Source organism: Sorex araneus, chromosome 1 (genome assembly GCF_027595985.1).
Source record: "Sorex araneus isolate mSorAra2 chromosome 1, mSorAra2.pri, whole genome shotgun sequence".
In the NCBI taxonomy this organism is placed as follows: Eukaryota; Metazoa; Chordata; class Mammalia; order Eulipotyphla; family Soricidae; genus Sorex; species Sorex araneus.
Genome location: NC_073302.1, coordinates 195986761 through 196009961, shown reverse-complemented (window position 1 = coordinate 196009961; position 23201 = coordinate 195986761). Strand labels below are relative to the sequence as shown.

Sequence of the window (23201 nt, the reverse complement as noted above, 5' to 3'; positions counted from 1 at the left end):
ACTAGAGGCGTGATGCAGGAACTGGGAAACCCCAATATTCCCTCTGGGCAAGACAGTGCCAGGTATGGCATGAATAATTTTCTGTTAGCTAAATCTCTGGGTCACTGTATCACTGTCGTCCCGTTGCTCATCGATTTGCTCGAGCGGGCACCAGTAAGTCTCCATTGTGAGGCTTGTTGTTACTGTTTTTGGCATATCGAATACACCACAGGGAGCTTGCCAGGCTCTGTTGTGCGGGCGGATACTCTCGGTAGCTTGCCAGGCTCTCCGAGAGGGACGGAGGAATCGAACCCGGGTCGGCTGCATGCAAGGCAAACGCCCCACCCAATGTGCTATCACTCCAGCCCTAGCTAAATAATACAAACAGAAATATCTCAGCAAGGAAAATAAAAAGTGATGCTACTTCATAATATATATATATACATGTATATATGTATATATAGCCTATGGTAAGTTTTAAATTTAAGACGCAAAAATGTCCATTACAGATTCACAAGAATCTTCTCAAATAAGGATGAATGTGGAAACTTCCAAATGGTAGAATGCTAAGCGAGTTGTCAGCAGGGTTTAGTGGGAACAAAAATAGGCAAAAGGAAACAAAATTGGTACAAAAAGAATATTGGAACCAGCAAAAAAAGTTTGCTGTTCTAGTGAAAGGGTGGCATCAGGAGGGGCCTTGTGAGGGGGCCACAGAGCACGGCAGCATGCGAGCCAGGATACGGTAGAGAGAGACGGTACATGGCAGGTGTGTGTTCACAGCAGTGTGTGTACACAGCAGTATGTGTTCACGGCAGTGTGTGTGCCAGTGTGTGTGACACGGTAGAGAGAGAGGGTACATGGCAGGTGTGTGTACACGGCAGTGTGTGTACACGGCAGTGTGTGTACACAGCAGCATGTATGTACACAGCAGTATGTGTTAACGGCAGTGTGTGTGCCAGTGTGTGTGACATGGTAGGGAGAGGTGGTACATGGCAGCATGTGTGTTCACGGCAGCGTGTGTGTACACGGTGGTAGGGGTGGGGGTACATGGCAGCGTGTGTGACGTGACCATCTGTGCACTCCCACGAGCGCCCCCCTTGTTCGTGCAGCCCCGTGAATCCCACTCGTGCTCCTGTCCCAGGCCATGCTCGCCGGGTTCTGAGTGAAGCCCCCACGGGAAGGGGAGCCTCCCCCCCCTCGTCAGCGCGGCTCACGTGTGACACCGTCTGCACCCAGGAGCTCGGGCTGCTCCGCCACGTCCGTGTCGCCGGGAGGCTGGACCCGCCGGGGATTCTGGGGCCGCGGTTTCCCCTCGAGGCCCCTCCCAGCCCGGAACAAGCCTGAAAGGTGCGTCTCTGCGGCGTCCACTCCGGGTCCTCTGGCTCGGCGCCCAGCAGCCTCCTGTGCTTGGTCTGGAGGCCCAGGGCGGGTCACTCTGCGGGGCCTCGGGGGAGGGGAAGGCTGGGAGGCTGCGCAGACGGGACGGCTGGAGGCACAGGGCGGCCGAGTCGCGCCAGCTCAAGTCCCGGGGCAGCCGGGCAGACCCAGCCCCTGCAGACAGATGGACGCACCAGGCTGAGATGTTGTCTCCACTGGCCCAGGAGAAGACCCGAGACCGTCCTTCCGCCTCGCGGGACCCCAGACCATCCTCCCTCCCCCGACCTGGGGCTCTGCCGGCTCTTGTAGTGGGCGGCCCAGGCTGTGGCCGGGAGAACTCGGACTAGAACCACCAGCGGGACCCCAGGAGGCCTGGACCCTCGTCAGGCGGCCGAAGGACTTTCACCGTGACCTTGACCGGTGAGCTTTAAGCCACGGGACCCCCACTGCGCGAGCTAAGGGAGGGGCTCACGCAGAGGAAAGAACGGGAGGCTGCAAGATAACTGATAAATTCAGGCCAGGTGACAGGGCAGTAGGGCATTTGCCTGGCACACAGCCAATCTGGATCCAATCCCCGGCACCCCAGATGGTCCCCTGAGCACTGCCAGGCGTGATCTCTGAGCACAGAGCCAGGGGTTAGCCCTGAGCACTGAACCAGGAGTCAGCCCTGAGCACTGAGCCATGAGCAGCCCCTGAGCACCACCAGGCGTGGCCCCAAAAAGCAAAGCAAACGCCAGCTGACCACCCCCCACTCAGCAGGCAGCACCGGCCCTCCAACCCGCACGGAGGGCCCAGCCCACGGGGAGTGTCCCCCGCCCGGGGCTGCGCGGGTGACTCCACACGCACTCAGGCTCCGGGGCTCCAAGAACTCGAGCCTGTGAAGGCAGACGCGGATGCCGACATTACCCGGGCACGCGCGCCTGCCGCCTCTGCTCTTCCTGCCCCAAACAGCACCTTGCTGGGCCCCGCGTCACTTCCTGCCCTTGGATGTCAGTGTCGATGTTTCCGCTTTCTCTGACCCTATTTGACGCTCCATGATCAGCTAGGTTGGCCACCACAGTAGAAGTTGTTTCCGGTGGTCAGGACCCCCACAGCCCCCCCCCGCTGTCCTTCCTCCGCCAACGCCCCAGCCTGCCGCCTCCCAGCCACGCCCTCAGCGGCACCGACCGGCTTCATGCTGCCTGTGACGACACGTGTCCCGCGATGGTCGCTCAGTGCTCGTGGGGCCGTCTGAGCCCGGGGGTCCCACCCTGCCCCCGCCTCACTCCTTCCTGAGCCCTGGGCCCCTTCCCCCAGCCCCGTCCGAGGGATGCTGGCCCGCAGGTCAGTGCCATGGAGGCCGCGATTCTCCTCGCGACTCCCCTGGGCCCGGCGTGGGGCGTCCCCCTGTCCCCGGCCCTCCCCCGCGTTCCCTCACCGGGGTCCCTCACTCCTGGCCTGCTCGCGGGCTCGCGGGCACGCTCTGTGGCTGTGAAGGTCTCTGCCCTCCGACCCCTTCCTGCCACTGACTTGGCCCTGGATCGCATCAATCAGGCCGCGACACCCGGCACGTCCCCCCACGGGGCCCTGTCCTACTTGATACTTGGTGATCGCCAGGAAATCCACAGCCCACTCCCACTCCCTGCCAGTGGCCCTTGGGCTGCTCCCAGCTCCGGGACACTGTTGCCAGTGTCACAGTGGACAGAGGGGCTGCAGTGGACAGAGGCATCCCAGCAGTGCCGCAGTGGACAGAGACGTCCGAGCAGTCCTGCAGTGGACAGAGGCGTCCGGGCAGTCCTGCAGTGGACAGGGGCGTCCGGGAAGTCCTGCAGTGGACAGACGTCCGAGCAGTGCCGCAGTGGACAGAGGCGTCCGGGCAGTCCTGCAGTGGACAGACGTCTGAGCAGTCCTGCAGTGGACAGGGGCGTCCGAGCAGTGCCGCAGTGGACAGAGGCATCCGAGCAGTCCTGCAGTGGACAGAGGCGTCCGAGCAGTCCTGCAGTGGACAGGGGCATCCGAGCAGTCCTGCAGTGGACAGAGACGTCTGAGTAGTCCTGCAGTGGACAGAGGCGTCCGGGCAGTCCTGCAGTGGACAGACATCCGAGCAGTCCTGCAGTGGACAGAGGCGTCCGAGCAGTGCCGCAGTGGACAGAGGCGTCCAGGCAGTCCTGCAGTGGACAGGGGCGTCCGGGCAGTCCTGCAGTGGACAGGGGCATCCGGGCAGTCCTGCCGTGGACAGAGGCGTCCAAGCAGTGCCGCAGTGGACAGACGTCCGAGCAGTCCTACAGTGGACAGAGGCGTCCGAGCAGTCCTGCAGTGAACAGACGTCCGAGCAGTCCTGCAGTGGACAGAGGCGTCCGAGCAGTCCTGCAGTGGACAGGGGCGTCCGAGCAGTCCTGCAGTGGACAGGGGCGTCCGGGCAGTCCTGCAGTGGACAGACGTCTGAGCAGTCCTGCAGTGGACAGGGGCGTCCGAGCAGTCCTGCAGTGGACAGAGGCGTCCGGATAGTCCTGCAGTGGACAGGGGTGTCCGAGCAGTCCTGCAGTGGACAGAGACGTCTGAGCAGCTCTCCAGCACCAACACGTGTCCAGAGGGGCAGCGTGCTGCGGCTGGTGTGGCCGTGCAGCAGGTGGGGCATGTGCCAGGTCCCCGACTGACACAGCCCCCCCATGCCCGGGTGAGCCACAGAAACCCACCACTTCTGGGCCCGAGGCGGTGCCCGGGGCAGCTTCTCGGGGGGCCCTTCTCGGGGGGCCGCAGACTCCTCAGAGGCCTCAGAGCCTGGGGGATCCTTCTTGCAGAGACCGCCCCACCCGCCCTGTTAGCTGACCTGGGGCGCCAGTACGTGGACGGGCACACTCGGGCCAGAGTGGGGGTGTGTCCTGCACGTCTGAAGGTGCATCTGAGAGCATGCGTGTCAGTGTGCATGAGTGTGTGTATCTGTGTGAGCGCACATGTGATGTGTGTCTGCGTCTGTGCGTGCGTGCCTCTTGCAAATGTGCACATATGTGGATGAGAGTCCATGCGTGTGCTTTGAGAAATATGCGTGAGTGTGGGCGTGTGCGAGTGTGCGTGCACATATGTGTGTATGGGTGTGACTGCGTGTGTGGGACCGTGTGTCTGTGCCTGTATGGGCTGTGTGTGAGGGAGGATGGCGCCCTGCCCCCCCCATCCCTGCCCGCCCCTGCCCGCCACACGCCCAATTCTGTGGACTGTGCTGCCCTCTGGTGGCGACATGGGGAAGGCCGTGCGCTGGGCCTGCAGGCTGGACGAAGGTGCAGGACACAGGTGGGGGGTCCCCAGCGGCCACCCCTCCCCGTTCCCTGTCCCCAGCCAAGGGCCAGACTTTGGGGAGCCCAGGCACCCCGGCACAGGCTGTGTTCCAGGAGCGTCACTCAGACCCCCGGGGCCCGGGGAAGGTCCACTCAGACCCCAAACATGCCCCGACACCCCAGGGGGCATGGGTCCACGTGCCTGGGCAGCGGCTGCACGACTGGCCACCGGGACCCCACAGGGCAAGGTCCTGATCGGCTCCTTCAGAAAGTGCAGCCCCAGAGGGGGCGGCTGAGGCCCGGGGCGGTGTGGAGCCGTGTGCAGAGGGAGCCCGGGGCAGTGTGGGGCCGTGTGCAGAGGGGGCGGTTGTGGGGAGTCGGGCGGCCCTGGCTCCTGCGGGGCTGCCCCACTGTGCCAGGCCCGTCTGTTCTCAGCGCCCTCTCCGCCTCCCCCTGGTTTCACTGTCTGAACTCTGGGGCCCTCCTTGACCCCCCGGGGCAGCGTCCACTCTGGCCTCGGCCCTTTGGACACGGCTGTTTGTCTGTCAGGTGGTCCAGCTCTTGGTCAGTTCTGACCCGACGGTGCCCCTGGCCGGGCTGGCCGTGGCTTAGAGCTCCCTTGCCTGGACACTTCCCGAGCGGCAGTGACCCCCTCTGCCCGGCCAGCTCCGCTTCTCGCTCTGGAAAGGGGCCCAGGCGGAGAGGGCGGGGGCCGGCCAGGCGGGGCTTCGGGGGGGGGGCGGCAGGTCCATTCAGAGTCCCTCGGGGGGACCCGGGGCTCTGCCACCCACTGCTGAGGACGCACCCGGCGAGCGAGCGCAGGACACGGGCACCAGCAAACCCCGCCCCTGGCTCCCGCAGCCCCGCTCACACAGCCGTGACCCAAAGTCCCCCGGGAACGGTTGTGCTGGACACAGCTGGGCCCGGCCCGGCCATGGCAGGGCCGAGCCTTCCCGCAGGAGGGCAGCCGGCACCGAGCATAGCTCAGGGTCCTGGCAGGTGCCGGGTAAGACGGGCACGGGGGGGCCTTGGATGGGGTGGACACGTCTTTGCACGGGGTGGAGGACTGAGGGGCCTGGCACCCATGGAACTATTCACTCCCAAAGGGCGGGTCATGTTCTAGAAACTTCCGTTAGAAACACCTTTAATGGATCACAGGTCTATGGGGTAACGCATAAAACTGGGGGGCTCTCTGGCGGAAACACAGCACCTCAGGGCCCAGGGTCAGAGCACTTCCGCAGGAGCAGATGCAACTCGCGGGAGGAAGTGACGTCACCCAAGGGTGGCTGAGCCGCGTGCCTGCAGTCCGCCGAGGGCGAGCAGCGCTGAGCAGGAGGGCTCGGGACGGGCAAAGGCTCACCGCAGGCTCACCTCAGGCGGGGAGGCTGCCAGAGGACACGGCCACGCCCCAGGTGGCACCCACTCCCACGGCCTCACTCGGCTGAGGTACCCAGGGGACAGGCTGCGGGCACGGGCTTTTGGTCACCCTGGGGACAGTGTTCCTCAGAGACAGGCCTCGGGTCACCCCGGGGCCCCCTCAGACACGGCCTCTGTCAAGGGAAACTGCCTCTTCCAGGTCACCATGGGAACACGATCAGCGGGCACAGCCAGGGAAGCGGCGGATGGACGTGATTGACAGCACGCTTAGGGTGGGAGGGCCACGTGGAACTCTCCAGAATGCTCCCTGGGCCAGCCACGCCCCTGGCCAGCAGATGGGCTTTGAAGACAGAAGCCGAGCGCTGCGTTCGCAGCAAGAGAAGCAAGGGCCCGGGAATGCGCGTGGGGTGGACCTCCCGGCGCTCCCTGGCACCTGCCCGGAGCGACGGTCCGGGCACCGCCACACCTCGTCAGGAGCCGCCTGCACAGCAGGCAGCACAGCCCAGCTCGGCCCGCGCACCGTGGCAGGGGAAGCTCCCTCTCCACATCGCCCCCTCGCAGGGGGAGCCCAGGGTCCTCGCACGGGCTCGCAGGACAGCCCTGCTCGGCACTGGCTCCCGCGTGGCAGGACACGGAGCTCCTGGCACCCTGCAGCCCGCTCGCTCAGACCACGTGGCCACGGGAGCCACAGCTGGGCCTGCCCCTCCTGTCCAGCTTCCCGATAGCCCGCCCCAGCCCGGTGGGACCCCAGGGGCCCATCTTCACCCCCATGTCTGTGTGCGGCTCATCTGGGAACCCTGACTCTGAGGAGTGGACAGAAGGACAGACGGACTGGGCAGATGGGGGCAGGGATGAACAGATTGGTGGATGGATGGATGGATGGATGGATGGATGGATGGATGGATGGATGGATGGATGGATGGATGGATGGATGGATGGATGGATGGATGGATGGATGGAATGATGGATGGGTGGGTGGATGGATGGATGGATGGATGGATGGATGGATGGATGGATGGATGGATGGATGGATGGATGGATGGATGGATGGGTGGATGGATGGATGGATGGATGGATGGATGGATGGATGGATGGATGAGTGGATGGGTGGATGGATGGATGGATGGATGGATGGATGGATGGATGGATGGATGGAATGATGGATGGGTGAATGGATGGATGGATGGGTGGGTGGATGGGTGGATGGATGGATGGATGGATGGATGGACGAGTAGATGAAGGGATGGATGGACAGATGGACGGATGGATGGACGGTAGATGGACAGATGAATGGATGGACAAACAGATGGACGAAAGGGTATTTATACAGGTGGACACAGGTGATGGATTGATGTGTGTACAAACTGGAGTGGATGGAAGGGTGGACTGGATGGTGGAATGATGGATGGGTAGATTCACATATGGCGGATGAGCAGATGGACAGAGGGACAGATGGACAGACTAGGTAGAGAGTGGATGCATGGGTGGGAGGGTGAGTGGGTGGGCAGGTGGACGGATGTGCGAATGGATTTATATATGGACGGATGGGCACAGACTGATGTACAGGTTGGATAGGGTAAGCGTCGGATGGACAGACGAGCAGACAGACGGGAGAGGAGGATCTTCCCTCGTAGCTGCGATGTTCACACCCTCTGGGAAGAACTACAAAGTTTGATCTAAGGCACGCAAAGCTTGTCACTTTATTCGCAGCTGGTGTGGTGACTGCTGTGATGCTTCTGTGGCAACACTGGCAACAAACTCATCCAAGCCTCCTTTTTATACAAATAGTTTTATTACAAATTTGCATTTTTTAAAGAAATACACATTTAAGGAAATTACAGAAAAGGCCTTAGTAGTCTTTAAAATATTTTGGAGACTTTTAGTGAAATGTCGTTTCAGGCATAGTGGTCCAATTCTGCTCTCCTGAGACCCACGCGTCCCGCCGACGTCTGCACATGGCCCTGGGAGGCCACGGGAGCCGCTGCACGCGTCATGGGGACGCCACCGACGTCCGCCAAGCTGTTTCCCACCTGGCCGAGAGGAGGGGCCCGACCGTGACGGCCTTTCCAGGGCGGCGCTCGAGAAGTCAAGTCATTCAGTTTGTGGTGAGTGTGTAAACCCTGACGATATACAGGATAAAGCAACCCCCGGGACGTGGCTGTGCCGGGGCAGCACCGCTGGCAGAGCCTGGTTTGGGCAAGACACGGTGTTCGGCCGGGAGGCGAACAAGGACAACCGATGCTTCCCGTGGTGAAGCCCAGAGCTGGGATCCCAGGACAGCGGGAGAGTCTGTCGGCTCTACTGCAGAGGGGGGACAAAACGGAGACTTGCCCTGTCTGATTGCTGGAACCTATATAAATTACTAAAAATATATATATATACTTCATTCCTGCCTACTTTTGGACCATGTTCATTCCACAGTAAAATTGTGATTTCTGCAGAAGCAGCGACCTAGTACCACACAGAGCAGAGAGACCGAGACTCAGAGTGGGGGGAGCCAAGACGAGGCCGCAGGCCCCGCCCCCCCTGGAGGTCCGAACACTGTTTTGCGTCACGATCGTGTGGACAGACCGAGGGAGACCTGGGCTGGGAACAGCGAGACAGCGCTAGGAACAGACATTTCCTCTGGGATGACAAACTCGTCTACTATAATACAAGGTGGGGGGCGGCGGAGGGCCGCCCCCCTAGCACCCTTTGGCGTCGATGGATTCTCGGGACACGTCGGCGGTCAGGAGAGTCCCCACAAGTGCCGGCCTATGCCACTACGGAAAGCGAGTCTGCCCGTCCCCGCAGGAGAGGCAGGAAGCGGGGTGTTAGTCAGGCGGGTCCCCAGGAGGCCCTCGGCGGCTTCTGGCGGACGGTGAGGTACATGGCTATATGGGGCGGGCGGCTGTCGGGACGGGGCTAGCACCATGGAGGGGCGGCGGCGGCGCGCTAAGTCCTCCTCATGCACACTTGGCAGCGGCTCACGTGCGTGCGCAGCTCCCCGGCCTTCAGCGTGGACGGCGTGGGCTTCCTGGGGGGCGGGGGGCAGAGCCCGGTCAGCCCCGGGCGTCCCAGGAGGGAGAGGCCCGCCCCGCGCTGCCCCAGGGGACGCCGGGACTCACTTGAACATCTCGCTCCGCTCGACAGTGGCGAGCCAGAAGCTGTAAGCGTTGGCGTAGTAGTTGCAGGTGCCTCGGCCGTGGCACTCGATGAAGGGAGCACTGCGGAACTCCTCTAGGCAGGAGCCGGGCGACGCCAGGGCCTGGCCGGAGCCCTCGGCGCCCGCGCTGGTGTGCTGCGGTCAGAGGGGCGGCTCAGGGCGTGCCGGGGGGCCGTGCAGAGCAAACACCGGCAGGCAGGAGCACACGGAGGGGGCGGGGCCGAGCGGGGGAGGGAGGCACCAGGCCCCGGCCGTGGGTCGCGTGGGTCAGAGGGCCCTAGCGGCCAGGGCCAGGGCCAGACGTGAAGGGACACAGGAGGCCAGGACGAGGCTGTGGCCCGCACGCTAGGACGAGGTCAGTGTCCGGACACTGGGCCGGCCGCCGCCTGCCCCCGGCGCTTACCATGACGAAGGAGTAGCCGATCCAGAGCGACGACCAGCCGTTGGGGCACTGTGGGATCTGGATGGTCTGGCTGTGCACCGCCATCACCATGGCCGGCGCCTCACACACCGCACACCTGCGGGCGGACGGACGGACAGACGTGAGCCCCGGCAGGCGGGCGGACACGAGCCCCCCAGACACGGGACAGAGAGAGAGCGCAGGGGACGGAGCTGGCACTGCACAGGGACAGGCAGGAGCAGCCCGGGGACACTGCAAAGGGCGGAGCTGCGACATCTGTCACCCACAGGCACGGGACCTTCCACTGAGACGTATCGCTCCCCCGCCCCGCCCGCACCCCGACCCGCAGCAGCCCACCCTGCAGACCCCAACCCCCCACAGACCCCACAGGCCCCCACAAAACCCCCACAGATTCCCCAGACCTCCCCCAATCCCCACTGTACAGCGGCCCCCGGCGGCCGGGACAAACAGGGTCTCTAGAAGTGCCTGGGGGCCGGGAAAGTGAGCACACCCCCCGCCCGCCTGGACTGTGAGGCCCGGGGGAGCAGCGAGAAACGGTCATTTCTACCTGGCGTCCGAGGGCAGCTGGGAGAAACAAGAGCTGGTTAATTCCCCGCCCCGATGCCACCCGGGTCTGACCCAGGGCCGGCCACGCCCACTGGCGAGCAGAGAGCGGGTCCTGCCCGCCCGGCCACTGTGGCACGGGGGGCCCTGGCATCCCTGAGGGTCACCCCAGAGGCGCCTCAGACTCGGCCCGTGTCCGCCAGTTCTCTAGCCGCAGCGGCAGCATTCAGGGCTGGGGCCTCTGTGTGCGGGCAGTCGGGGGGCCCCGCGGAGCTCAGGGCCCTGTGCTCCAGAACCACTCCCGGTGGGCTGGGGGGACCCCACGGGGGGCCGGAGCATGCCGGCCAGCACCCCCCGGGGCCGGCCGGGCACCTCGGGGCTGCAGCCCCGCGAGAAGCGCACCTGCTGATGAAGGGCCGGATGGCGTCCCCGGTGACGGGCGCCATGGACATGGGCATGGGCTCGGGCGTGGACAGCCAGTAGGAGTAGTCGTTGCGCGAGGCGAAGTTGCAGACGTTGTTGATGTTGCAGAAGAGGAAGGGCATGGTGCTGAACTTACGCAGGCAGCTGCCGGCCGTGCCTGCGGGGGCGGGGCGCACGCTCAGGCCACGCCCCGCTCGGGCCACGCCCCGCTCGGGCCACGCCCCACTCAGGCCCCGCCCCGCCCACGCCCCGTTCAGGACATGCCCGCTCAGACCACGCCCCGCTCAGACCGCACCACGCCCAGGCCACGCCACGCTGCCCGCATGGGCACGCCCCGCCCAGCACCCGCACCGAGGCTGACCCACGTGAGGGGGACACGGGGCCTGGGCTTCCCGCCCTCCTCCCGAGGTCCCGCCGCCCGCGCCCGCCACGGCCCCAGCGCCTCACCCAGGTCCTGGCCGTGTGCCCGCTCGTTGCCCTGCACGTAGAGCAGGGAGTAGCCGTGGTACAGGACCTTGGTGCCCGGCGGACACTGCGGGTCGTCCACGGTCTGACTGTGTCTGGTCACCAGGAAGCCGTGGTCCACCGACGGGGTCCCTGGGGGGCCCATGGAGCCCGGCAGCCCGTCGGGGCCTGGTGGGCCCGGAAAGCCTCGAGGACCTGGGGGCAGAAGAGGGGTCAGTGGCCCGGTTCCCGAGCAACGGGTCCTCCTGGGGGCACCCAGCCCCTGGGGCCCACCCAGAGCTCGGGCCGTGAGTGTCCCCAAGTCAGAAGCACAAGCAGGGGTCTGGGCTGGGGCCCCACGTGGGCCGTCCAGGGCACGGGCATGTCCTTGGCTGCGTGCAGTGACCCCTGGAGCCCCATGCCCACCGTGCAGGCAGCTTTCCCCGCGGTGGACAGACCCCTGCAGACAGCGGGGCCCCTGGGGCCACTGTCCCTCAGAGCACGCCCAGCCGGCTACTCAGGACACCCGCCCGGCAGCGGGGACCTACCCATCGGCCCAAACGGGCCGGTCTCTCCTTTCTGGCCGGGGGCACCATCGAAGCCGGGAGCGCCTGGAGGTCCGGGCAAGCCAGTGGAGCCGGTCACACCTGCGGGGAGAGGACGTGATGGCCACGAGCAGGACAGGCCTCTGCCCTGTAGGGGAAGGACCCAGGCCCGGACCCCCGCGTTTCAGGCCTGAAGGTCGGCGGGCTGCATCTGCCCCCGGCACCGCCTCAACCCGACCACGCGCCTGCCCTGCCCCGGTAGGGAGTGTGGGAGACCGAGGTCAGCAGATCTGCCGGCGGGGAGTGCTTCTGGCGACTGTCACCAGCACCGGCTCCTGCCCTTCTAGAACATTCTCCCCAGCTCCTATTTTTCTGGAACATTCTCCCCGGTTCCTGCCATTCTAAAACATTCTCCCCTGCTCCTGCCCTTCTAGAACATTCTCCCCAGCTCCTGCCATTCTAGAACATTCTCCCCAGCTCCTGCCCTTCTAGAACATTCTCCCCAGCTCCTGCCATTCTAGAACATTCTCCCAGGTTCCTGCCATCCTAGAACATTCCCCCTGGCTCCTGCTGTTTTAGTTCTCCCCACCCTGCTGCTGGGGCCAGTGGCTCCAGAGGGGACACCCATGTGCTGAGCCCACAGCCTCGGGCTCCTCCTGCATTTTGTTCTGGCTTTTCTGGCCCAGGAAAACTCCCTTTGGTTTGGTTGATGCCGTGAAGGAGGCCCACAGGGTCACCACCCAGAACCAATGCAAATAGGCAGCTACTCCTCCCTGCTGCCACGCCCCTGCACAGCTGGCACCCTCACCCCACACCCCTGCACAGTCTGAACCCCCTCACCCACACCCCTACACGGTCTGAACCCCCTTCGCCCCACACCCCTGCACAGTCTGAACCCCCTCACCCCACACCCCTGCACAGTCTGAACCCCCTCACCCACACCCCTACACAGTCTGAACCCCCTCACCCCACACCCTGCACAGTCTGAACCCCTCACCCCACACCCCTGCACAGTCTGAACCCCCTCACCCCACACCCCTGCACAGTCTGAACCCCCTTACCCCACACCCCTGCGCAGTCTGAACCCCTTCACCCCACAAACCCTGTGCAGTCTGAACCCCCTCACCCCACAGCCCTGCACAGTCTGAACCCCCTCACCCCACACCCCTGCAGAGCTGGCACCCTCACCCCACACCCCTGAGCGGTCCAAGCATCCTGACCCCCACAATCCTGCACAATCACCCCCTCATCCCTGCACCAATGCCTAATCTGAGCATGCTCATGCCACGCCCTGCACCCCTACTCAGTCTGAGCACCCTCCCCCCGCCCCCTCGAAGTCGGAGCACACTCACCTTGCTGTCCTTTGGGGCCGGGAGGACCCTGGAGCCCTTTCAGGCCGGCAGGACCCTCAGGGCCAGGGAGGCCGGGCTCCCCCTTGATGATGTCGTAGGGGCCGGGGGGGCCGGGGGGGCCGGGGAGACCTGCGGGCAGGAGGACGTGGCTTCAGTCTCCCACGCGGCAGCCTGGCCACTGGGCCCCGAGCTCGCCGGGCCAGAACAGGTCAGCACTGTGACCACACTCAGCAACCACCACACACAATCACACACACACACTGACACACGCACTCACACACACTCACATACACTCACACACACACACTCAGACACACGCACTGACACACTCTCACACTCACACACTCAGACACATGTACTCACAGACACTCACATATGCACTCACACACCCCACACACTCGACCCCAGCCCATGGGCCCTGCGTGCCCTGCGGGTGTCTGCAGGGAGGAGACCGCCCGCCCACCCACTCCGGCCTGGAGCTCACCCAGGCCACCCCTCCCTCTGGGACCCCTACTGCCCCGCAAAGTCTCCCACCTTTGGCGCCAGGGTAGCCTTGATCTCCGGGGTCGCCCTTCACTCCCTGCAGGCCGGGCAGCCCCTTCTGACCTGGACGGGAGAGAGCAGGACGCGGGTTGGAGAGAACCCACACAGCGGCCACGTGTGGGCTCGTCTGCACACACGGACAGGCCTGCGGGCCTGCGTGTGGCGTGCACACGCGTGTGGCATGCAGGAGACGTGTTTGGGGGTCGGCAGTGGAAATGTGGGATCCCCCTCCAGGAGCAGGTGCTGGCTGTGCGGCTGAGCGCTGGGCGTCCATGTAGACATGTGCGCACATGTGTGCGCGTGTGAGTGCCATGTGTGTGCCGGGGGCCGGGTCCAGCGGCAGCTGCTCTTACCTTGGAACCCCGGGACACCGGGAGGCCCGACGTCCCCCTTGGAGCCGGTCAGCCCTGGAGCTCCGCCGATGCCCTGACACAGGAGAAGGACGCGCAGTCGCCCACGGGGCCTGCGGCCGGGAGGTCCTCCGCACCCCCCCGCTCCCCCTCTGCTCCCCCTTCTCCCCCCTCCCCCCGCTCCCCCTCTGCTCCCCCGATCCCCCCCACTCCTCCCTGTGCAGCCAAAGGTGTGTGTTTCGTTTATTGGGGGGTGGGGGTGGGGCCACACCGAGCGTGGTTACTCCTGGTTCTGTGCTCGGGGATGGCTCCTGGCAGGGCTCGGGTCCCTCTGTGGCGCCAGGGATCGAGCCCGGGGTGGCTGTGTGCGAGGCCGGTGCTCCCCTGGCCCCGGGCCGCACCCCTCTCGCCCCCTTGCCCGGCCCCCTCCGTGAGCTGCTGTGCCCCAGGGCCGCCCGATCCCTAGGCTCGAGTCCCCGTTCTGCGTGGGCCCCGCGTGGCCGAGCTGGCGTGGCTGAGGCTGCCCCGTCACTGCCCGCAGCACCGCCCAGCCCCATGTCCGCTCCTGGGAACGCCTGCGACCGCGCCCCGGCTCCGGGCACCCACGCGGGCGTGTCGAGGGGGCGGCCCCTCACACTCACCGGCATGCCCTGGAACCCGGGGTCTCCTTTGGGGCCGGGGGCGCCGGGGGTCCCCGGCCAGCCTGGGTTTCCTCTGTCCCCTTTCAGGCCGTCCAGCCCGGGCAGGCCGGGGGGACCCATGGGGCCGGGCATGCCTGAGGGGAAACGGGGAGGGAGGGCGGGTTGGAGGGGCCCAGGGGTGGCGTGCCCGGGAGAGGCGGGGGGGGGGGCGCGACCCCCAGCCCCCGCCACCGTCCCGGCTGCAAGGTGCCAATGCCGCCCCGCGCTCTCAGGGACGCAGCCTCACCTGGCAGTCCGGGCTGGCCCTGGGGGCCCCGGTCGCCCTTGGGGCCCGGCATGGTGTGGCCTGGCGCTCCGGGCAAGCCTGGCTGCCCCTGGGGGCCGGGCGGGCCCACGAACCCTGGCTCGCCCTTGGTCCCAGGGATCCCGGGGCTCCCGGACAGGCCGGGGACGCCGACTTCACCTTTGGAACCTGCGGGCAGGAGGAGGTGGTGGGACCGGGCACGGCAGGGCGAGTCTCACGGCGGGCAGGCGGGGCGGGGAGGGGCGGGGAGGGAGGGGCAGGGCGGGGCAGGGCGGCTACCTTTGTCTCCCTTGGAGCCCGGGTACCCTGGGAGGCCTCTTCCAGGAAGCCCTGCAGGAGAGGACAAGAGCGTTGCAGTCTAAGCAGCTGTGCAGGGGTGGGGGCGGCGGGCTGCAGGCGCAGGCGGGAGGGGTGAGAACGCAAACCAGAGCACGGTGGACTAATCCGGGCCCCCCCACCCGCCCAGGGCCCCCCCAGCTGCCGCCCGGTCCTGCCCCGAGGGTGCTGCGGCCCAGACCCACCTCAGCGGGAGCAGCCCCCGCCCTGGGACCCCCAGAACACGCCTCAGGCCCAGAAGGCCCAGGGCTGCCCGCAGGCCCCCTACCTGGCTCGCCCTTCTCTCCTGCTGACCCCGGAAATCCATCACTGCCCGGCTCGCCCTTCTGGCCCGCGGGACCTGTGGGGCCGGGCCGTCCAGGGACACCTGGGGACAAACGGTTCCGTCACTTGAGGGAATGCCACACTGCAGGGGAAGACGCCTCCTGCACAGGTAACACGCCCCGAAAACACACGCACACTCACGCACACATACACACACACACACGCTCACACACACGCACACCCACACTCACACACGCTCACGGGCCCTGGAACACCTCAGAACCACTCCAGACACCCCCAGGCCCCCACTCGGACCCGTGTGTCCAGCTTGAAAGCTGCCCCCCGGTGACCCCCCGCGACCCGCGGAGCCCCACCTGCTTCTCCCTTCACGCCGGGGACGCCGTCCAGGCCCGGGAGGCCCTTGTCTCCCTTCTCTCCGGGCGGCCCCGGGCTCCCTGGGAAGCAGACAGGACACGGCTCCAGCTCGGCCCCGGGCACCCGGCGCCCACCCAGGCTCCCTCACCTACCTGGGTGGCCGGCGCTGCCGGGAGAGCCCTTGGGCCCGGGGGAGCCGGGCATCCCCGGGACCCCGATGCTGCCCTTCTCGCCCTTCTCACCAGGGCTCCCCGGGAAGCCCGCCAGGCCCTGGTCTCCCTGCAGGACAAGCAGAGCTGTGGGGGTCCGGCCCGCCCGCAGGTGCCACCTGGCCGCCAGGGGACCGGGGAGACACGGCCAGCACACAGTACACATGTGGCCAGGCCATGGGGAGTGCATGGTACGCACGTGGTCAGCACATGGCGTGTACACGGTCAGGACACACTGAGCACATGGTGTGTACACGGTCGGGACACACTGAGCACATGGCGCGCACATGGTCAGGACACGGTGAGCACATGGTGTGTACACGGTCGGGACACACTGAGCACATGGCGCGCACATGGTCAGGACTCAGTGAGCACATGGCATATTTAACCAGGACATGGTGCGCACACAGTAACATGGTCAGGACACGGTGAGCACACGGCATGTACACAGTCAGGACACAGTGAGCGCGTGGTATCATGGTGAGGACATGGAACAGTTTGTGGTGAGCACACAGAGAGTACATGGTCATTTACATGATCAGGACACCAAGTGTGCACAGTCAGGATACTGTGTACTACAGTCAGTATGTGGCCAGGACATGTGTATGCACGGTCAGTATGTAGCCAGGACACTGTACATGGTTAGTACATGTAGGACACCGTGTGTGTGCCGTGCATACACCGTGTGGCCCACTGCTAACCAGTCCTTTCCCCAGACCCCCAGAGAGAGGGACCTTCCCGCTGTGCCCCACCCGCCTGCCCTGCTCGGACGGTCGCCGGGGCTGTTCTGCTGGACTCTCGCAGGGCAGAGGGGGGCGGGGAACGTACCTTGTCTCCAGGCCGCCCAGGAATGCCGATGCCGGGCAGCCCCGCCTGGCCCTTCTCGCCCTTGGTGCCCTTCTCGCCGGGCACGCCGGGCATGCCCTGAGGGCCGGGGATCCCGGGCAGCCCCTTCACGCCGGGCGCTCCTGTAAGACAGTCGTGGGGCCTCAGCGGCCGAGCGGGCCCACCATGAGCCAGTCGCCGGGGTCACGCCAGGGTCACGCCGGGAGAGGGGCAGGAGGGCGGCCCTGCGCCCGCAGGTGTCTGAGGGGGCTGGCGAGGCTGGGAGGCCGCAGGCAGGGGGGCGCCTGCACACACCCACCGTCCCCCACCTAAGCTTGGACACAGCTACCCCTGGCCCCGTCTGCGGCCACGGGGGTCTCTGAGGTGATCTGCAAACAGGCGGCCACTCGCCGGGGCTGGGGGTCAGCACAGGCCGACACCCCAGAAGGGGTCCCCTCTGGGTCCCCCTGGGGGTCCCCTCTGAGCCAGGAGCACTGAGGGAGGCCAAGGAGAAGGCCCGAGGGTGGGGCACCCAGGGCTGTTCCGAGTTACACACAAGCCCCTTGGGAGCGACAGCACAGCGGGGAGGGCGTCTGCCTTGCACGCGGCCGACCCAGGTCCGATGCCCGCATCCCATACGGCCCCCTGAGCACCGCCAGGGTTGATTCCTGAGTGCAGAGCCGGAAATAACCCTGAGCATCACCAGGGGTGACCCAGAAAGGAAAAAGAAAAAGCCTCTTCCCCACCGCGTTGAACAGACTGAGCTGGATGGAATGTCCCAGGCCCACGGGCAAGACCCCGCGGACCCCAGCACCGCAGACAGGCGGACAGGCCTCGGCCACATGGACCACGGACACAGCTGTGTCCAGCCACGTCTCTGTCTCTGAGATTTTCAGCCAAGGCCACTGGCACCCTGGCCCCATTCTCTAGTGGCCGGCGTGGACCCGAGCAGCCTTGAGGGTCCCGGGTCCCACCTCCCCGGCCCGCCGCGGGCCCAGCCTGGCTTACCTGGCATGCCCATTCCACCAACTGACCCTTTGGGGCCAGGCAGCCCTGGAGCCCCGGGACTGCCACCAATACCAGGGTCGCCTTTAGGTCCTAGAGCGAGGAGACAGACACAGGTCAGGCCCCGGGGACGCAGGGCCCTCCCCGGGGCGTCCTGCCTGGCCGGCCACCTGCTGCCCCGCAGTACCTGGCTGGCCCGGCTGCCCGGCCTGGCCGTCCTTCCCTGGGACTCCTGGGGTGCCAGGGTCTCCCCGGGACCCCTTCTCGCCGGTGGGTCCGATTTGTCCTGTGGATCACAGAGAAGAGCCCCGGGGCAGGTCACCACGCAGACCGGGGGGTTCCGCCAGGGAAAGGCACGGGAGGGGGCGGGGCGGGGCCGTGCCCCCGCGGCTGCTGCACGCACCTTTCTCGCCCTGGTCGCCCTTCTGTCCCTTCATGGTGTCCATGTCCACTTTGTCCATGGAGCCAGGGAGGCCGGGGAGGCCAGCGTCGCCTTTGTCGCCTTTGAAGCCAGGCTCGCCCCGGGGCCCGGAGGAGCCAGGCAGGCCCAGGTCCCCTGTGGGGGGGCAGCCGGTGAGGACACGGGGTCAGGGGCAGCGCCCGGGGAGTCTGGGGGCACGGGGAGCACCTGCGGGCGCTGGGGACAGTCTCGGGACACGGGGAACAGTCTCTGGGGAACAGTCTCAGGGAACAGTCTCTCGGGGAAGTCTCTTGGGGAACCCTCTCTCGGGGAAGGGTCTCTCGGGGAACCGTCTCTGGGGAACCCTCTCTCGGGGAACAGTCTCTTGGGGAACCCTCTCTCGGGGAAGGGTCTCTCGGGGAACCGTCTCTGGGGAACCCTCTCTCGGGGAACAGTCTCTTGGGGAACCCTCTCTCGGGGAAGGGTCTCTCGGGGAACCGTCTCTGGGGAACCGTCTCACGGGGAAGGGTCTCTCGTGGGATGGTCTCTCCAGGAACGGTCTCTCGGGGAACATCTCACAGGGAACGGTCTCTCGGGGAACGGTCTCTCGGGGAATGGTCTCTTGGGGAACATCTCTTGGGGAACGGTCTCACAGGGAACAGTCTCTCGGGGAACGGTCTCCGGGTGAGGGGAAGGGCCTCGGGCGGGGACAGCCGTCTGCATGCAGTCCACCTCCTGCAAGCAGGGCTCCCCGCTGTGCCCCCCACCCGCTCCCGGGGGTCCCTCTACAGCTCTCACCCTTCAGGCCCGGCAGCCCTGGGCTGCCCGCTGTGCCGGGAAGGCCAGGCTGTCCAGGGGTGCCCATGACGCCCATCTCTCCTTTGGGGCCTGCGGAGGACGGAGGACGTGCGTGAGGTCACTGTGGCTGGAGGCGGGTCCGGGGGCGGGCGGGGGAGCCCCCGGGACTTACCTGGGTAGCCGGGGAGACCGGGCGTGCCCTGCTGTCCAGGAAGGCCGGGCGGCCCCAGCTGGCCCGTGAGGCCGGGCAGCCCCTGGGAGCCTTTATCTCCCTTGGGGCCGGGCATGTCGAGCCCGGGGAAGCCAGGGAAGCCTTTCTCTCCTTTCAGTCCGGGGGGACCTGGGGGCGCAGACCCGCGTCAGCGTCTCAGGAGGGCCCACGCAGCCCGCTCTGCCCGCCGTCACCCCGATCACAGCCGCCCAAGCCCAAGCTGGCCACCTCCTCCAGGTAGACCCCCGTCGCCGGAGGTGAGGAAACTTCTGGGCCTGCGTCTGTGGCCTGCCCGACCCCACCCCAGAGGCAGGCCTGCTGGGCAGAGCGTGGCCAGGGGCGCAGTCCAGGGCCGGCTGGACTCTGGGGCAGTGACGGGAGCACCAGGCTGGTGCCCGACGGGGGGAGGGCGGAGCCCACGGGAGCAGACGCCTCACCTGCGGAGCCCGGGGGTCCTTGTCCTCCAGGGGGGCCCATCACTCCAGGGGGGCCCATTCCGGGGAGTCCGGGAGCACCCTGGGGACCCGGCAAGCCGGGAGGCCCGGGGTCACCTGGGGGGGGAATCGAGAACAAGAATGAGGGTCGGGGTCCGGCCGGTCAGCTGGCGCCCGCCCCTCCCGTCTCAGCACCCCGCCCGGGACTCACCTCGGACGCCCTGCAGGCCGGGGGGGCCGATGGCTCCGTGCTCGCCGGGGACGCCGGGTCCCCCGATGCTCCCCTTCTCTCCGGGCGTGCCAGGGGTGCCGGGGAGGCCGGGCTGTCCCTTCAGGCCTGGCTGCCCCACCCCGGGCTCCCCCTGCAAGCACAGGCAGGTGTGGGCGGGGCCAGCCGCAGCGGCCCCCGTGCTGGCTCCCGCCCGCCCTATGGCTCTGCACCGAGCGGGGGGCTGCAGGTGCCGCGGGGAGACCCCGCAGCGGGCGGCCGCACTCTCGACAGGTCCAGAGCACTCATGAAGGGGAGCCCACCCCAGGGGCGGGGCCTGCAGGTGCGAGCACTGCCACAGGAGTCCATCCCAGGGATGGAGCCTGCAGGCCTGAGCACTGTCACGGGAGCCCACCCCCCGGGCGGAGCCTGCAGGTGCAAGCACTGCCATGGGAGCCCACCCCACGGGCAGAGCCTGCAGGCCTGAGCACTGCCACATGAGTCCCCACCGCACTGGGCAGCTGCCCGCTTGGACACCCACCTTCTGGCCTGGCAGGCCGGGGCTCCCAGGTAGGCCGTTGAAGCCCTGGCGGCCAGGGCTCCCGGGGGGCCCGGCCTCTCCAGGCAAGCCGTCCACACCTGCGGGGCGAGGGGAGAGGCTCAGGCCGGACACGCGGGCAAAGCTGGAGTGTCCCGCGCTCCGGAGACATGAGACGCCCCAGCCTAAGGACTGGGGGGCTGAGACCCCGCAGACTAAGGTGGCTGTGGGCTGCCTCCCCTGCGCCGGGAGGGCCACACCCTCCACCCTAGCCAGCGACGAGGCCCCGCCCACCGTGGTCCCGCCCACCGGGAGGCCCCACCCACCGTGGTCCCGCCCACTAGGAGGCCCCGCCCGCCGTGGTCCCGCCCACCAGGAGGCCCCGCCCACCCATCTTCCCAGGGAAGCGTCCTCTCCATCCCCGGTGCGCCCTGGGCCCCTGACTGCCTCCATTTCTCCCGGAATTCAGGTGAGGGTGACCCCGGCCTGGGCGGGGCGGGGCAGACCCGCCGGGCCTTACCTTTGGGCCCCGGGGGCCCTGGGAAGCCAATGCCAGGCTGGCCCACGGCACCTTTCTCTCCAGGGAGGCCGGGTCTTCCGGGGGTTCCAGGGAAGCCCCGGTCACCTGGGAGCCAGCGGAGGGTCAGCGAGAGCCGGGGAGGGGGGCCGCCCCCCACATCCCCAGGGCCGCACCCGGTTACCTTGGGGTCCTTGGAAGCCGGGTGAGCCGGGACGGCCTTCTGCTCCAGGGGGCCCGGGCATGGGGACGACCTGGCCCGCCTCGCCCTTGGGGCCTGGGGAGGAGGACACGCTGAGCGCCCGAGCAGGCCCCGCCACGCCCTCTGACCCCCCAGCACCTCCCCAGGGACGGGACACGCAGAGGAACTGCCCCAGGCCAGCCAGGGACACCGCCCTCACGTGGGCCCTGGCCGCTGGCCGCGCGGACGGTAGGGGCACACGGGCATGTCCCCCCCCCCCAGGCGGGCAGCAGACGCGGGCCCTGGGGCGAGAGGGCAGGTGAGGGGCAGGGCAGGCGGCCAGCTGTGAACTGGCCCTCCTTCTGCCTGGACCGTCCCCTCCCCCGGCCTTACCTGGCAGCCCGGGGGCTCCAGGGTTCCCTGGAAAGCCAGCTTGTCCTTTGTCACCAACGGGGCCCATGGGGCCAAACCCTGGGGGTCCCGGGGGGCCAGTGTCGCCACGGCTGCCGGGGAACCCCACGCCTCCGGGGGGCCCACGCTCTCCTTTCAGTCCTATTGAGCCCTGGGGTGGAGGAGGGACGGAAAGGCCATCAGCAGACCCCGTTCCCGCCTCCACGAGGGACAGAGGTGGGGAGGGCGCGGGCTTTCTGTCTGACCGATGGCCAGGACCCCAGAGGGGCCCCGCCTTAGCTCCCCACCGCACCCTCACGGCCTGACTCGTGTGCACGCCGGGACACCCTTGGCAGAGCCGGGGGGCGGGGGAAGGCACATACCGGGGAGCCTTTGGGGCCGGGCAGCCCCGGCTGGCCGTCTCTCCCGGGGGTGCCGGCTCTCCCCGGCATGCCGGGCTGTCCGGGGAAGCCGGGGTCTCCCTTGTCGCCCTTGAGCCGCATGTCCAGGTAGATCTCGCCGGGCTCGCCCTTGGCTCCCGGCTGGCCCATCAGCCCCGGCACACCTTGCGGTCCCTGTGGGAACACGTGTGGGGCGTGAGGGAGGGCGAACTCGGGTGGGGGGAGTCGGCGTGCCCAGGTGCCCACGGCCCCCTCCCAGCGCCCGGGACCCCAGCAGGTGGCTTCCTGGGCACGGCCAGCACAGCCTCCAGTTTGGAGGTGTCTGAGCCACCCTGGGTCACCCGAGCCCCCGCAAGCGAAGGGTCCGAAAGACGGTTCCCTGCGAAGGGGCATCAAGCTGGTGACGGGATGGACGGGCCTTCCCAGAGGGCAGCAGGCAGGGCGCCCACAGCACCCTGGGCCAAGTGACGCCCCTGGCCAGGCAACACCCCAGGCACGGGTAACACCCCCGGGCACGGGTAACACCCCCGGGCACAGGTAACGGCCCCAGGCACAGGTAACACCCCCGGGCACGGGTAACAGAGCAGCTGACCGGGTCTGAGAGGCAGATCCTGCTGCCTTCCGTTTCCTCACGCCAGGCCCATGGGCACGTGAGGGAGGGGGCTCGGGACAGAGGGACAGAGTCCAGCCCCCGGGAAGGCCCAGCCCCACTGGCCAGCGCGGAGATGCCCGCCCAGAGCTCGCGGGTGGTCACTCACCGGCAGGCCCTCCAGACCATTCCGGCCAGGCTGTCCGCGGTCACCCTTGGCGCCTGGCTGTCCCGGGAACCCTTTCGGCAGAGACAAGACGGACCCAGGCAGCGCGTCAGTGCCATCAGGGGATGGGGCGGGGGGCTGGGCACCCCCAGGGGCTCAGGCAGGCGACAAGGATGGGAGGGCGGCAGCCGCACCCCCCCCAGGGACCAGCACGCGGCCGGGAGGGCCGAGAGCTGGGGCCCGGGGATGGGGGACGGGGGTCGGGGGCTTGGGCCCCGACGGGGGGTGCGGGTGCGGGTGGGGCCCCGGCTCTCACCGATTTCTCCCGGGGGTCCCTGTGGCCCAGGGGGGCCTCGCAGCCCCATGAGGTCGCAGGTGAGGCAGCCTTCTCCCTTCTGACCTGCAGGAGGAGGAGGGGTGCTCAGGGCCCCACAGAGCCACAGTTGGGGACACTGCTGGGCGCCCGGGGGTGTCCCCACACCCGCACGCAGCCCTGCACCATCTGCCCTGCCCGCCGGCTCACTGCTGCGCGTCCCCTCGGGGGTCTGCAGCCCCCTCCGGCTCCCAGGACTGGGGGGGGGGACTGGCACGACCACGGTGACAGCCCAGGGTTCTGCGGTGGCCGTGGCCATCAGAGAAGCCCCCAGCCCCGCTGACCC

At 67.3% G+C, this 23201-nt stretch overlaps 1 protein-coding gene across 1 annotated transcript in view; it reads right to left on the bottom strand.

Annotated features, from left to right (window-relative positions):
- Positions 1-7754: 7754 nt before the first annotated feature.
- The window catches only part of COL4A1 (collagen type IV alpha 1 chain), a 59402-nt gene continuing 43955 nt past the window's right edge, over positions 7755-23201 (bottom strand). Inside the window, exons 23-52 of the mRNA XM_055146137.1 lie at positions 22859-22942; positions 22546-22616; positions 21770-21961; positions 21390-21558; positions 21000-21092; positions 20819-20923; positions 20302-20399; positions 19764-19914; positions 19556-19669; positions 19080-19247; positions 18908-18997; positions 18113-18265; positions 17897-17995; positions 17713-17802; positions 16708-16847; positions 15823-15949; positions 15670-15750; positions 15300-15398; positions 14975-15025; positions 14678-14863; positions 14392-14525; positions 13754-13826; positions 13392-13463; positions 12858-12986; positions 11509-11607; positions 10964-11176; positions 10496-10673; positions 9533-9647; positions 9092-9264; positions 7755-9000 (exon numbers count right to left, since the gene is read on the bottom strand). Coding sequence (XP_055002112.1) covers positions 8919-9000; positions 9092-9264; positions 9533-9647; positions 10496-10673; positions 10964-11176; positions 11509-11607; positions 12858-12986; positions 13392-13463; positions 13754-13826; positions 14392-14525; positions 14678-14863; positions 14975-15025; positions 15300-15398; positions 15670-15750; positions 15823-15949; positions 16708-16847; positions 17713-17802; positions 17897-17995; positions 18113-18265; positions 18908-18997; positions 19080-19247; positions 19556-19669; positions 19764-19914; positions 20302-20399; positions 20819-20923; positions 21000-21092; positions 21390-21558; positions 21770-21961; positions 22546-22616; positions 22859-22942 — 3629 coding nt within the window. The 3' untranslated portion in view covers positions 7755-8918. The remainder of the gene's footprint in view (positions 9001-9091; positions 9265-9532; positions 9648-10495; positions 10674-10963; positions 11177-11508; positions 11608-12857; positions 12987-13391; positions 13464-13753; positions 13827-14391; positions 14526-14677; positions 14864-14974; positions 15026-15299; positions 15399-15669; positions 15751-15822; positions 15950-16707; positions 16848-17712; positions 17803-17896; positions 17996-18112; positions 18266-18907; positions 18998-19079; positions 19248-19555; positions 19670-19763; positions 19915-20301; positions 20400-20818; positions 20924-20999; positions 21093-21389; positions 21559-21769; positions 21962-22545; positions 22617-22858; positions 22943-23201) is intronic.